The following is a 14,150-nucleotide window of genomic DNA, read 5'->3' on the forward strand; positions in this document are numbered from 1 at the left end:
AGGAGAGAAGGAGCAGCGCCCACATTGGAGATTAGACATGGGACTGTTGGCAGATGAGGGGGTATGTGGAAGGGTGAGGGGATGTATTGAAAGGTACCTAGAGGTCAACGATGATGGGGAGGCCCAGGTGGGAGTAGTATGGGAGGCGCTGAAAGCGGTGGTTAGGGGGGAGCTGATTTCCATAAGAGCCCACAAGGGGAAAGAAGAGGATAAAGAAAGGGAGAGACTGATCGGGGAGATTATGAGGATGGATAGGCAATATGCGGAGGCCCCGGATGAAGGGCTACACAGGGAAAGACGGAGACTACAGACGGAGTTTGACCTGCTGACCATGGGTAAGGCGGAGACGCAGTGGAGGAAGGCACAGGGAATACAATACGAGTATGGGGAAAAGGCGAGCCGACTGCTGGCCCAACAACTTAGGAAGAGGGGGGCGGCGAGAGAGATCGGAGGAATTAGGGATGGGGAGGGAAGGATGGAACAGAGGGCGGAGAGGGTGAACGGGGTGTTTAAGTCATTCTATGAGAGGCTGTATAAGTCCCAACCCCCGGAGGGGAAAGAGGGAATGATGCACTTCTTGGACCAGTTGGAGTTCCCGAGGGTTGAGGAGCAGGAGGTGACAGGTCTGGGAGCGCAGATTGAGGTGGAGGAGGTGGTAAAAGGAATTGGGAACATGCAGGCAGGAATGGCCCCGGGACCAGATGGGTTTACAGGAAATATGTGGACCTACTGGCCCCACTCCTGGCGAGAACCTTCAATGAGGCTAAGGAAAGGGGGACACTACCCCCGACGATGTCGGTGGCGACGATATCGTTGATCCTGAAACGAGACAAAGACCCGCTGCAGTGCGGGTCATACAGGCCCATCTCCCTCCTAAATGTAGACGCCAAGTTACTGGCCAAGGTGATGGCGACTAGGATAGAGGACTGTGTCCCAGGGGTTGTACATGACGACCAGACAGGGTTTGTTAAAGGGAGGCAATTGAATGCCAACATACGAAGCTTGCTGGGGGTAATGATGATGCCCCTACTGGAGGGGGAGGCGGAGATAGTGGTGGCGATGGATGCAGAGAAGGCATTCGATAGAGTGGAGTGGGACTACCTGTGGGAGGTACTGAAGAGATTTGGATTTGGAGAGGGGTTCATCAGATGGGTTCAGCTCCTGTACGGGGCCCCGGTGGCAAGCGTGGTTACAAACAGGCAACGATCCAACTATTTCCGATTACATAGGGGCACAAGACAGGGGTGTCCCTTGTCCCCGTTACTGTTCGCGTTGGCAATCGAGCCATTGGCCATAGTGCTGAGGGGCTCTAGGAAGTGGAGAGGGGTGCTTAGAGGAGGAGAGGAACATCGGGTGTCATTATATGCGGATGATCTGCTGCTATATGTGGCGGACCCAGTGGAGGGGATGCCTGAGATAATGCAGACACTCAGGGAGTTTGGAGAGTTCTCGGGATACAAATTGAACATGGGAAAGAGTGAACTATTTGTGATGCACCCCGGGGAACAGGGCAGGGGAATAGACGATCTGCCGCTGAGGAGAGTAGCAAGGGACTTTCGATATCTAGGGATCCAGGTGGCTAAGAACTGGGGAACCTTGCATAAACTTAACTTGACACGACAGGTAAAGCAGATGGAGGAGGACTTTAAAAGGTGGGACATGGTGCCCCTGTCATTGGCGGGTAGGGTACAGGCGGTCAAAATGGTGGTCTTCCCGAGGTTTCTTTTCGTGTTTCAGTGCCTCCCCATACTGATTACAAAGGCCTTCTTCAAGAAAGTGGATAGGAGTATTATGAGCTTTGTGTGGGCTGGAAAGACCCCAAGGGTAAAGAGGGGGTTCCTGCAGCGTAGGAGGGACAGAGGGGGACTGGCACTGCCGAGCCTGAGTGATTACTATTGGGCCGCCAATGTGTCTATGATATGTAAGTGGATGAGGGAAGAAGAAGGAGCGGCGTGGAAAAGGCTGGAGATGGCGTCCTGTAGGGGAACAAGTTTAAAAGCACTGGCGACAGCGCCGATACTGTTTTCCCCGAAAGAATACACTACAAACCCAGTGGTGGTGGCGACTTTGAAGATTTGGGGGCAGTGGAGACGACATAGGGGGGCGACGGGTGCCTCGGTGTGGTCCCCGATAAGGAACAACCACAGGTTCGTCCCGGGAAGGATAGATGGGAGATTCCAATCTTGGCACGAGCAGGAATTGTGAAATTGAAGGACTTGTTCTTGGACGGAACGTTCGCGAGTCTGGGAGCACTGGTAGAAAAATACGAGTTGCCACCTGGGAATGCCTTTCGATATATGCAATGAGGGCATTCGCAAGGCAACAGGTGAGGGAATTTCCGCAGCTCCCCGGCGCAGGGGATCCAGGACAGAGTGATCTCGGGGGCATGGGTCGGTGAGGGTAAAGTGTCCAATATATACAGGGAAATGAGAGACGAGGGGGAGACGATGGTAGAGGAGCTAAAGGGTAAATGGGAGGAGGAGCTGGGGGAAGAGATTGAGGAGGGGCTGTGGGCAGATGCCCTAAGTAGGGTAAATTCCTCGTCCTCGTGTGCCAGGCTCAGCCCGATCCAATTCAAGGTTCTACACAGGGCGCATATGACGGGAGCAAGGCCGAGTAGATTTTTTGGAGTGGAGGATAGGTGCGGGAGGTGCGCGGGAAGCCCGGCGAACCACACCCACATGTTTTGGTCATGTCCGGTATTGCATGGGTTCTGGGTGGGTGTGGCAAGAGTGATCTCAAAGGTGGTGGGGGTCCGGGTCGAACCAAGCTGGGGGTTGGCTATATTTGGGGTTGCAGAAGAGCCGGGAGTGCAGGAGGCGAGAGAGGCCGATGTTTTGGCGTTTGCGTCCCTAGTAGCCCGGCGAAGGATTCTACTAATGTGGAAAGAAGCTAAACCCCCGGGCGTGGAGGCCTGGATAAACGACATGGCAGGGTTTATAAAATTGGAGCGAATAAAGTACGCACTAAAAGGCTCGGCTCAGGGTTTCACCAGGCAGTGGCAACCGTTCCTTGACGATCTCGCAGAGCGATAAGGGAAAACAGGAAAGACAGCAGCAGCAACCCAGGGGGGAGGGGGGGAGGGGGAAGGGGGGGAGGGGAGGGTACATGTGGGTCCTTGGTTTTTTTTTGTTCTTTTCCATGCTAGTTGTTTATAATTATACTTATTTTTTCAATGTTACTATTTATTTTTCTGCACTTGTTGTTAGTTAATATATTGTTTAAATAACGGTCAATGTACATTTTGTTACAAAGTTGTAAAAATGGAAAATTCTTTTTGATCGAAAAACTTTAATAAAATATATTTTTAAAAAAAAAAGCAGAAAAAAGGCCATGTGAAGAATAAACACCGACCTGGACTATTTTGGCCAAATGTTCTGTTCCAGATTATAAAATTCAGTGCAGTTCTATGTGACTGATTTCATTTGAATTCTTTTAAAAGGGCAATTAAGGTGATTGCTGCAATTTTCTATACTTCCTATAACATGTAAGAATTTACCAGAGATACTCAAAATGTAAATACCATTTCGAAATATGTAAAATGTTTGTATGAAAGAACAAATCATGAATTGTTATCCAATTTATACTGCATACAGCAGAGTAAAATATTGAAATTGGAGGCTCATTGTGGCTTTTTTTTCAGTTATTTTGTACAATGCTATGCAAATCTTTGCTCCTTTCCTTTTGTGCCATTCATGCACGAATTAATCAAAATACACAGAGTGCCTGATCACAGTTTAAAACACATGTATGTTTGTACCATCATTTTATATATATAAATGTTTGAGATCACTTCCTGTTAGAGAGGACTTTTCTTTAATACAAGAAAATGTTTGATTAATTGTATATCTAATTGTATGGTCTAAATCCTCGTCTATAAAAATGGAGTAGAAATTTCAGAAGTGGCAGGGTGTGAGAAACAGGACGAGCAGATTATAGGCATCCTCTATATATTTGTAATTGGTAATTACCCAAGCAATAGATACCTGTGCAAAGGAGTAAAGCGTGACATTGGGGGTGATGAGGTGAATCAGTCTCAAAATATATATTTAGTAAAGTTACCCAAATATTGTCATTTTATTTCCTAAGCTTTTCAGCGTTTGCAGCTTCTGACCAGATAGGAGAAAGTGTAATCAAAGTGACACCAAGTCACAAAATAAGCTGTCCATAGAGATATTCTGATTATGACCTGGCATCACCAATCTCGTTTGACTTATGGCATCCACACTTGCTGAAATTGTCAGGTTCGAGCCATTGGATTTGAAGATATCTCAGTGCTGCTGTGTCCGGTTTCAGTCTCAAGGGAGTTTTTAAAATCTGTGCAGCTTACTGGGACCCTCTTGTGGCCGGGCTGATGCATGACTCGGTGTCTGTAAATAGTATTTTTGAGTCAATTACACAGCTACCTTGAATCAGAAATTATGGCATAGACAGAAACATTTTGGTCTATTGTGCCAGTGCTAGCTTTCAAATGTTGCTATCTTTGGAAGCTGTTCGTGTTTGAGCAAGCAGGTGCTGCAGAGGCAGCTGTATTCCACCCTATTAGTTTTGTGAATACAATCGTAGTTTTTATAATCATATCAGGATGAAAGATTTCAACAGACTTCACAAGGAGACTTGAATTACACTAGTTTTGCGCCAAGACATAAAGGGCCTTGGGTGACTGCCTGTGTGCAGTTTACATTTTCTCCATGTCTACTTGCGTGAGTTTCCTTTAGGTGCTCCGGCCCTGCAACTCTTCCACTTGATGTTGTGGTGGTGAAGGACGTGACTGGGAAATGGCTTCAAGGATGGCAGTGATAAAGGTGGCATCTGAATCTTTCATCTCAATATACAGAATAGAATCTAACTCGTTGACAGCTGGGTAAATAAAGGTTCTCCATGAGTATGATTGCACCTTGTACAATAATAATCTTTATTATTGTCACAAGTAGGCTTACATCAACACTGCAATGAAGTTACTGTAAAAATCCCCTAGTCGCCACTTTCGACGCTTGTTCAGGTATACTGAGAGAGAATTCAGAATGTCCAATTCACCTAACAGCACGTATTTTGGGACTTGTGGGAGGAAACCGGAGCAGACACGGGGAGAACATGCAGACTCCACACAGACAGGGACCCATGTGGTAATTGAACCCAAGAACCTGGCGTTGTGAAGCAACAGTGCTAACCACTGTGCTACCGTGCCGCCCTCGTTTGTCATTAGTGCTGATTTTCCCTTCATTCTTAGTCAATGCCTATAAAATTAGCTCTGTATCACGCAGCTTAATATACTTGATTAGTTTTCTTTTCGCTCTTTTTACCATTTTTCTACGTGGTTTCCCATTATAATTTGCTCCTTTTCATTTTAATTTAAACTTTTCTTGTTGTCTTAAGGGTGTATGTTCAGCTAATGTCTACATTTTAAATTATTTTAACTTTGTTTAAAGGAATTGATGCAGAAGAATGGGGAAAATTTCTTCACACAAAGCACAAGGTATGCTCAGTGTTCACTATTAATTTTTTTAATGTTGCATATACTTAAGTATATGAGCATAGATAATGGGCAGAATTCAAAATAAATGGCAAAATGTCAGGGTGTGACTGAAACAGTGTTTCTCACACAGCTGAGTTTTCAGAGCAGATTTTCTGACACTTAGTGTACAGCAAATCTGGGGGGGTGGTTTGTACCATCAGCCTGGCAGGGCAGGGCCTGATAGAGTCAGCAAGCCATCTTTGAAGGGTGGCTCGATCTACGTTTAAAATAAGTTCCCCCCAACCCGCCCATGGGGGACCAGCCCCACAAGCTTTGGGGGCACCCCACCTCCTCACCTCAATCATCGAAGTATCGGGGACCACTTTACCCTCCTCGTATTTCTCCTCTGCCACACACACACACACCACGGTCATATTGGGAGGTGCTATCACACACCCCAACAGTAATTTGTGCCGCATGATGTTTTAAGCCTTTCTGGACATGAACCTGATTTTGTCACCAGCATTGGGGGGGGGGGGGGAGGTCTGGCAACATCTGTGGAGAGCGAAACAGGTTTAACATTTCAGGTAGATGACCTTGCATCAGTTTTGTTGAAAGGTAACAGATCTAGAATGTTAGCTCTGTTCCTCTCTCTACAAATGCTGCCAGACCAGTTGAGTATTTCCAACATTTTATGTTCCTATTACAACAACATTGTTGTCCACAAATGTGCATTCTCAGGCGAGAACACTGGGCAGTACTCTAAAGAAGGAGCTCTAGCTCTCCAGCGGCCCCAGACAGCATGGATTACTGATCTGGATGGCATTAAACTGCTACAGTTACTGCCAATTTGTTGTTCGTCTCACTTTTTCATGTAAAAGATATTAACTGATAATCTTTCTCCCATTCAACATAAAGTTTGATCTGAGGAAACCTTGTACAGTACAGGCACTTTTATGGTGGTTTACTTCTTGCTTTTCTGTGGATGGGGGTGGGGAAGAACCAAATAAATTGTTAATGACTTAACTATTTCAATAATTATCCATTTTCAGATCTACTCTGACTTTGATGAAATTAGGCAAGAAATAGAAAATGAGACAGAACGAGTTTCTGGTGGCAATAAGGTAAAGATACAAGTCAATGGACTGTGGCACAAGCTCCATAAACCTAATAATGTAGAAAAAAAAGAGCTGTTGATTTTAGTTGCAACTGTGTCACTACATTTAGTTAATTTTTAATGTATGATGTTCACTTGGGCCTTCAGCTTTGGTACTTGTAGAGGGAGGTTGCTGAAGGTAATTGGGAAAATATTTCGTGTGGAGCAGATAATACATTTTGTTTGCTACTGTGGCTTGAACCTCCTCTTAAGGACTTAGTTTGTAGAAGTCTGAAGAAAAAGACTGTCAGTCCTATTAAAGGAGTTATTCAATTTTATTTAATCCCTTACAGTGCAGACTATTATATACAGTCACTGACTCTGTTAGCTTCCATTATATATGAATGGTTCCGACCAAAGAATCATTCAGGAATTCAGGGACAAGTAGAGAACAGGAATGGCTTTGAAGCTCTCACTGAAGTGCATAAAGTCAAGACTGCTTTGATGAAAGTATTTTCTCTTTGACAAAGCGGACTGATGGAGATTAGCGGAGGACAGGTGAGCTGATCTGTTAAATTTCTCGGAAAACCTTTGGAAACCTGAGAGTTATTTATATACCCTACTATCCGAGATGAATTTTGAACACAGTTTCAAGAGAAAGGATATTTTATGTGGGCAATAACATAACTGGAAATGCCCATAGAATGAAGCATTTAGGTTCAGAGATGCATATTGAGATTAAAGTATGGTGTAAATGACAAAATATCCTCCAAATAAGCATGCTCTTAAAACTTGGGGTGAAGTAATGATTTCCAAAGCCAATATTAAATATAGTGCATTCCTTTTTCACTCATGCTATTTTTTTTTACTGTTTCAGGGTATTAGTGCTGAACCAATTCACCTTAGGATCTTCTCACCACACGTGGTTAACCTGACGCTTGTCGACCTTCCTGGATTGACAAAGGTGCAGTACATCAGGATATCTCAATCCTTACTTAGTCATCAAAATCTGTTTGAATTTGCTCATCATATATAATTGATTTTCATCCTACACATTGCACTATTAATCCAATAATCACTGAATGATAGTATGAGGTACATTCAAATCCTCCTTAACTGTTTCTGTCCTCTTTCATTTTACTTTCCTCTTCTGGGGTGGCACAGTGCTTAGCACTGCTGCCTCACAGTGCCAGGGACCTGGGTTCACTTCCGGCCTTGGGTAACTGTCTGTGTGGAGTTTGCACTTTCTCCCTGTGTCCGCTCCGGGCGTTCCGGTTTCCTCCCACAGTCCAAAGATGTGCAGGTTAGGCGGATTGGTCATGATAAAATTGCTCCTTAGTGTCCAGGGATGTACAGGTTAGGTGGGGTTGTGGGAATAGGGTGGGGGAACGGGCCGAGGTAGGGAACTCTTTCAGAGGGTCAGTGCAGATTTGATAGGCTGAGTGGCCTCCTTCACGAGAGATTCAATGTGATTCTTCATTTTTTTCCAGCTTTCTTCCTTCATGCCCAGAAGTCATGAACACATACAAGCTTATAGTCCTGTGGATAATAACAAATTTGATATCTTGCCTAAGTGATGATATGTGAGGTTAGGTATTAAGTCTCTGCAGGTTATTTAACTGAGGCAGTTGCATCACAGCTGATGTTTGTCCACATATGTGCATATTTCCAGCAAGAGTCACTGAACAGTTAGCAGGAGTGGAACCCATAGTGATGCCCTCTTTCTCACCCTAAGGCCAGTTAAACGCAACTCTAGCGCTTTTATTTTTAGATTATGATATGGAGATGCCGGCGTTGGATCGGGGTGGGCACAGTAAGAATCTTACAACACCAGGTTAAAGTTCAACAGGTTTATTTAGAATCACGAGGTTTCGGAGCGTAGCTCCTTCAGGTGGGTGAAGAGGTGTCATCTTGCATCATTGGCTTTGCTATATATACTGTGTTTGTGTAACCTACCTCTTCACTCACCTGATGAAGGAGCTGTGCTCCGAAAGCTCGTGGTTCCAAATAAACCCGTTTGATTTTTCGATCAGTTATCAGAGCACAAGTCAGGAATTGAAGTTGATTCTTCTGCTCAGTCTTAGTCACTGCCACACTGTTGCATTTGTTAACCAAATGGAGGAGATGCAGCAACATAAAAAAAGTTGTTATAAGTATTGAAAGAACGCATCACTGAATTGTTCTACAAAAGGAAGTTGTTTAGTAACCAACTTATTTTTAGCCTTGTTGTCATTCTCATTAACTTGATAACAACCAACATTCCTATATTGTGGTTGTAATTCTGTGTAAGTTGGTAACAGAACAATCAGTGTTGGAAATGCCAATACAAAAAAATTTGTTCAATCCTTTGAACCAGGTAATATTCCAAGCCTAGAATTTAGATAAATTGAGGTTATTGATAACACTGCTTCCAGAAACTTAGAGTTACAAATTTACAAATATTTTCATTCAAATGTTCCGTTTACAGACATATAAAATCCCTCCGTCCCTCCCCCTCGCTGACCTCAAACCTCCTTAAAGAAATCAATAAACGGCTTCCACCTCTGGGTGAACCATCCACTGACCCCCTCGAGACAAACTCAGCCTCGGGAATTCCCCCAGGTTGCCCACCCACACCCCTGCTTTCGGCATCTCCGAGTCCCTCCACCTGATCCGTCTCTGGGATATCAGGGAGGCAAAGGCCTCTGTCACCCCATGGACTTCCAGGTCTTCTGACACCCTGCATATCGCCATCTCTGGATTCCGGAACACCTCCACCCTCAGCACCTCAGACATAACCATTGCTGTGGACACGCCCAGAACATGTGAAATGATTCACGGGCCTCCCCTCAGACTGCCCACACCTATCATCTACCCCCTCAAAGAACCTACTCATCCTTGCTACCGTCATATGCGCCCTTAAACAGGATGAGGCTTGGCCTTGCACACATCAAGGACGCATTCACCCTCCTCACGGCCTCTGCCCATGCCTTGGCCCCCATGCCCTCTCCCTTCTCCCACTTACGCTTCATGTCCCCCACCAGGGCTCTCTCCCAATCCATCAACTCCTTATAGACATCGGATACCTTCCCCTCCCCTATCTCGTCCCTCAACAGCACCTTGTCTTTCAACCCCAGGGCGGCAGCCCAGGAAAGAAGCCCCCCCCCCACCCCAAGCCCTCCTAACCTGCAGGGGGTCTTCCCCGTCCACACAAATCCAAAGATCAGAGCATTGACCCTCTTAAAAATGAGTTGGGGACAAAGAGTCAAAGAGTGTGAAATTCTGGAACAAGAACAGAAGCCTTGGCATCACTGTCATTTTAACTGTCTACACCAACTACAACAGCAGCAGCAAATCCCACCTCTTGAAATCCACTTTCATCTGCTCCATCATTTGAGCCAGGTTCAACTTGTGCAGCTGCTCCCAGCCCCGCGTTACCTGGATACCCAAGTATCTAAAGCTTTCCCCCACCAACCTGAACGGCAACTCCCCTAACCTTCTTTCCTGTCCTCCAGTCTCAATCGAGAATACCTCTCTCTTTCCCATATTCAACTTGTATTCCGAAAACCAGCCGAATTCCTCTGCCTCCGATACTGCCCAATGGGACTGAAATATGCTGCAACAGGTACTCCACATAGGGGCTGTTTAGCACAGGGCTAAAGAGCTGACTTTGAAAGCAGACCAAGGCAAGCCAGCAGCACGGTTCAATTCCTGTACCAGCCTCCCCGAACAGGCGCCGGAATGTGGCGACTAGGGGCTTTTCACAGTAACTTCATTTGAAGCCTACTTGTGACAATAAGCAATTTCCATTCCATTTCCACATAAAATGAGACCCTGTGCTCGATGCAACCCCCTCCCTCCCCACCCTCGCTCAATCCCTCTCCAGTCCCTCGATGCCCTAAACACCATTGCCAGTGGCTCTATTGCCAAAGCAAAGAACAACGGGGAGAGCGGGCATCCCTGTTTCGTCCCCTGATGCAGCCCTCGTGACTGGCGCCTTAAACAGAAACCAAACCTAATCTACAGACCCCCTACCCAAACCACCCCAACACCTCCAGGAGATAACTCCCACTCCACCCGATCAAATGTCTTCTCCCCATTCATCGTCACCACTACCTCCGCCTCCGGCCCCTCCGAAGGCATCATGATTACGTTAAGCAGCGTCCTCGTGTTCGTCGTCAATTGCCTCCCTTTCACAAAATTCAAGGGACGCAATCCTTGATTTGCAAGGCTAGCACCTTCGCCAATATCTTGGCGTCTACATTCAGTGATATCGGGCGGTATGGCCCACACTGCTCTGGATTCTTATCATTCTTTAATATCAGGGAGGTGGAAGCCTGCGACAATGTAGGGGGCATTCCCCCTTCCCCTTCTCCCTTGCTTCTTTATGCGTCCTCACCAGCAGTGGCCCCAAACTTTTAATATAAATCTACCGGGAACCCGTCCAGCGCCGGGGCCTTCCCTGCCTGCATCGTCCCCATACTCTCCATTGTCTCCCTCAGCCCTTTTGGGGTACCCAGTCCTTGAACCAGCTCCTCCTCTACTGTGGGAGACTCCAGCCCATCCAAATACCGCTGCATCTCCTCTCATCCCGGCGGGGGCTCAGACTCGTATAGCCTCTTATAAAACGCCTCCAACATGCCATTCACCTCCTCGGGGTCCATCAGCACTTTATCCTTTTATACCTCACTCTGCCAATCTCCCTCGCTGCCTCTTGGTTCCTCAATTGATGGATCAACACTCTGCCCGCCTTGTCCCTGTACTCATACTGGTCCTCCGAAACTGCCTACCGTCTTCCCCATAGACACCAGCCCAAACTCCATCTGGAACCACTGCCTCTCCTTCAGCAACTCTGCTCTGAGTATCTCCACAGCGTTGCAGCCATGACCTCCCCCGTATCGTTTAGCTCCGCGTAACCGCAAATGGCTGCTCTTACCCGCTCGCACACCACCTGATCGGCCAACAACCCCATGTCCAGCCTCCGCTGCAGGCACTCGGTTCTATAACCATATTAAAGTCCCCATAATCAACCAATGCGAGTTCAAGTGAGGAACCTTACCTAATAATAATAATCTTTATTGTCACAAGTAAGCTTACATTAACACTGCAATGAAGTTACTGTGAAAAGCCCCTAGTCGTCACATTACGGCACCTGTTCGGGTACACAGAGGGCGAATTCAGAATGTCCAAATTACCTAATAGCACGTCTTTTGGGACTTGTGGGAGGAATGTGCACCCGGAGAAAACTCACGCAAACGTGGGGAGAACGTGCAGACTCCGCACAGACAGGGACCCAAGCTGGGAATCGAGCCTGGAACCCTGGCACTGTGAAGCCATACTGCTAACCACTATGCTACCGTGCTGTCCACACCCACCTCGTAAAATCTATAGCTTCACAATTCGGGGCGTAAACGTTTACCAGACCCACCACCAACCCTCCAGGCCCCCCCACCTGAACCGGCCACAATGCTCCCCACCTCGAACACTACCCACTTATGAACCAACACCTCCTCCCTCCTCATCTTCATATCCAGCCCCCAATGAAACACCTGCCCCACCCATCCAATCATCAACCTTGTCTGGTCCCCTATCTTTAAGTGCATCTCCTGCAAAATAGCCACATCCACCTTCAAACTCCTCAGGTGTGTGAACACACACAACCGTTTGACCGGCCATTCAACCCCCTCACGTTTCACGTGACCAACCTGGTCTGGTGGCTCCCCGCCCCCTTCCCCTGCCGATCATCCATTTTTCTTTTTGAGCCAGCCCCCTGCCTAAGTCACACAACCCTCCAGCCCCTCTCTCGGGTATCCACCATCAACGATCCCTTTCCAACTGCGCCACACCAACCCCCCCCCCCAGACAAAGAACCAGCTGCATCCCCCTGGCACCCCCCCCCCCAAGCCTGCCACCTGGCAACCCCCACTTCACTCCTGTAACATGCCCAGCTAGCATGGTGACCCCCGCCCAAGGCCTCCTACTTCCCCCAGTCACCCCCCGAATCCACTCTACCATACATTCCTGAAGAGTAACAAAAGGTTCACTCGCTATCGTTGTTTCCCCATGAAAAAACCTGTCTTCCAAAAAACCCACCATCAAAAACTTTAAAGAAAACACAAAACCTCTCCAAAGTTCAATGTTCTTGCACTCCTCCCAGTCCATTGTCCCTCATAAAGCCCATCACCTCCTCTGGCGTGCCAAAGTAGTACCCTTGCTTCTGGAAAGTTACCCACAGGAGGTCGGGTACATTACTCCAAACCTCACCCTCTTTTTAAAGAGGGCAGCCATAATCCGGCCCTCCTCTTTGCCAGCTCTGCTCCCAGGTCCTGATACACCTGCAGCTCATTGCCTTCCAAGGTATATTTCCTGGTCTGCCTCGCCCATCGAAGGATCATCTCCTTGTCCAGAAACCTCACCACCATCGCTCTCGATGGCCTCCTCATCAGTGCCCTGTGCGCTCGATTCACCTCCACAGGCTGGTCAAATGGCCCCCATCAATTTCTTCAGCATCGTTGACATGTATGCCCTTTAATATGCGACCGCTCAGACCATGGTTGCTACCGGCAGTCCATATTTTACTTCTAGCTCAATGAGTTTTAATCCATGGTGCTGCAGATGTGACACATAGACAGTTACTTCAGATTAGTTTTATTTTCCAAAACAACGTAGCTACAGATTCAGAATTTAGTTTTCAAAATTTTGGTGTAAATAAAATAGTTCCTGGAAAGCCAGTAAAATTTTATATTTTAGGCATGTTTTAGTTCAATATTCTGTTAATTCTGGGCTTCTGAGCTCCTAGATCCAGTTGTTAATTATTATGGGTCTCACTGTTTGAATTTGCCAACATGGGGCGCTATCCCCCCCCCCTCCACACACCGGGTGGGAAAATCGCCGGGGCGCCACGCGACATGCGCCACGCTGCCCCGACCCCCGCACGCGATTCTCCCACCCCCCTGAAACCAGCGGCGTGCGATTCGCACCGGGCTGCTCGGAGAACCTGTGAGTGGCGATTCTCCGGCCCGAATGGGCCGAGCGGCCGCTACGACACGACAGGTTCCCGCCGGCGCCGTCCACACCTGGTCGCTGCTGGCAGGAACTCTGCGGGAATGCTGGGGGGGGGGGGGGGGGGGGGCGGCATGTGGGGGAGGGAGGGGGGGCTCCTTCACCGGGGTGGCCTCAGATGGGGTCTGGCCCGCGATCGGGGCCCACCAATCGGCGGGCCGGCCTCCTGCACGTGGCCCCAGAACACCGGCGCCATGTTGGTGAGGGGCTGCCGTGCGTAAGACGTTCCCCACGCATGCGCAGGATGGCGCGGCCCAACTGCGCATGTGCAGGATTGGGCTGCCCCAACTGCGCATGCGCGGGTTGGCGTGGCCCCCATTTGGCGCCGTGCTGGACCCCTGTGGGGGCCAGAATAGGTCGTGCCCGGGCCCTGTTCGCGCCGTCGTGTAACTTGGCCTCCATATCGGAGAATCGCCCCCATAGTTTTAATAACTTCAATAAAACAAAATTCTTCAATCAAATTTCACAGATAATTTGTACTACTCAAGTCCTTCAACTGGAACTCAATCGATTGACAGATAGTATTTTATTGAAAAAGAATCAGTAGCTACTGTTTGC

General features: G+C 47.8%; 1 protein-coding gene across 5 annotated transcripts in view; it reads left to right on the forward strand.

Moving 5' to 3' along the window:
- Positions 1 to 14,150, forward strand: part of dnm1l (dynamin 1-like) — a 92,542-nt gene that overhangs the window by 26,948 nt on the left and 51,444 nt on the right. For all 5 annotated transcript variants that reach the window (XM_072484558.1, XM_072484556.1, XM_072484557.1 and 2 more), the window contains 3 exons: positions 5,430 to 5,476; positions 6,508 to 6,579; positions 7,429 to 7,515. In XM_072484558.1, the coding sequence (XP_072340659.1) occupies positions 5,430 to 5,476; positions 6,508 to 6,579; positions 7,429 to 7,515 (206 nt within the window). The remainder of the gene's footprint in view (positions 1 to 5,429; positions 5,477 to 6,507; positions 6,580 to 7,428; positions 7,516 to 14,150) is intronic.

The sequence above is a fragment of the Scyliorhinus torazame genome, chromosome 19, assembly GCF_047496885.1.
Source record: "Scyliorhinus torazame isolate Kashiwa2021f chromosome 19, sScyTor2.1, whole genome shotgun sequence".
NCBI classification, from domain to species: domain Eukaryota; kingdom Metazoa; phylum Chordata; class Chondrichthyes; order Carcharhiniformes; family Scyliorhinidae; genus Scyliorhinus; species Scyliorhinus torazame.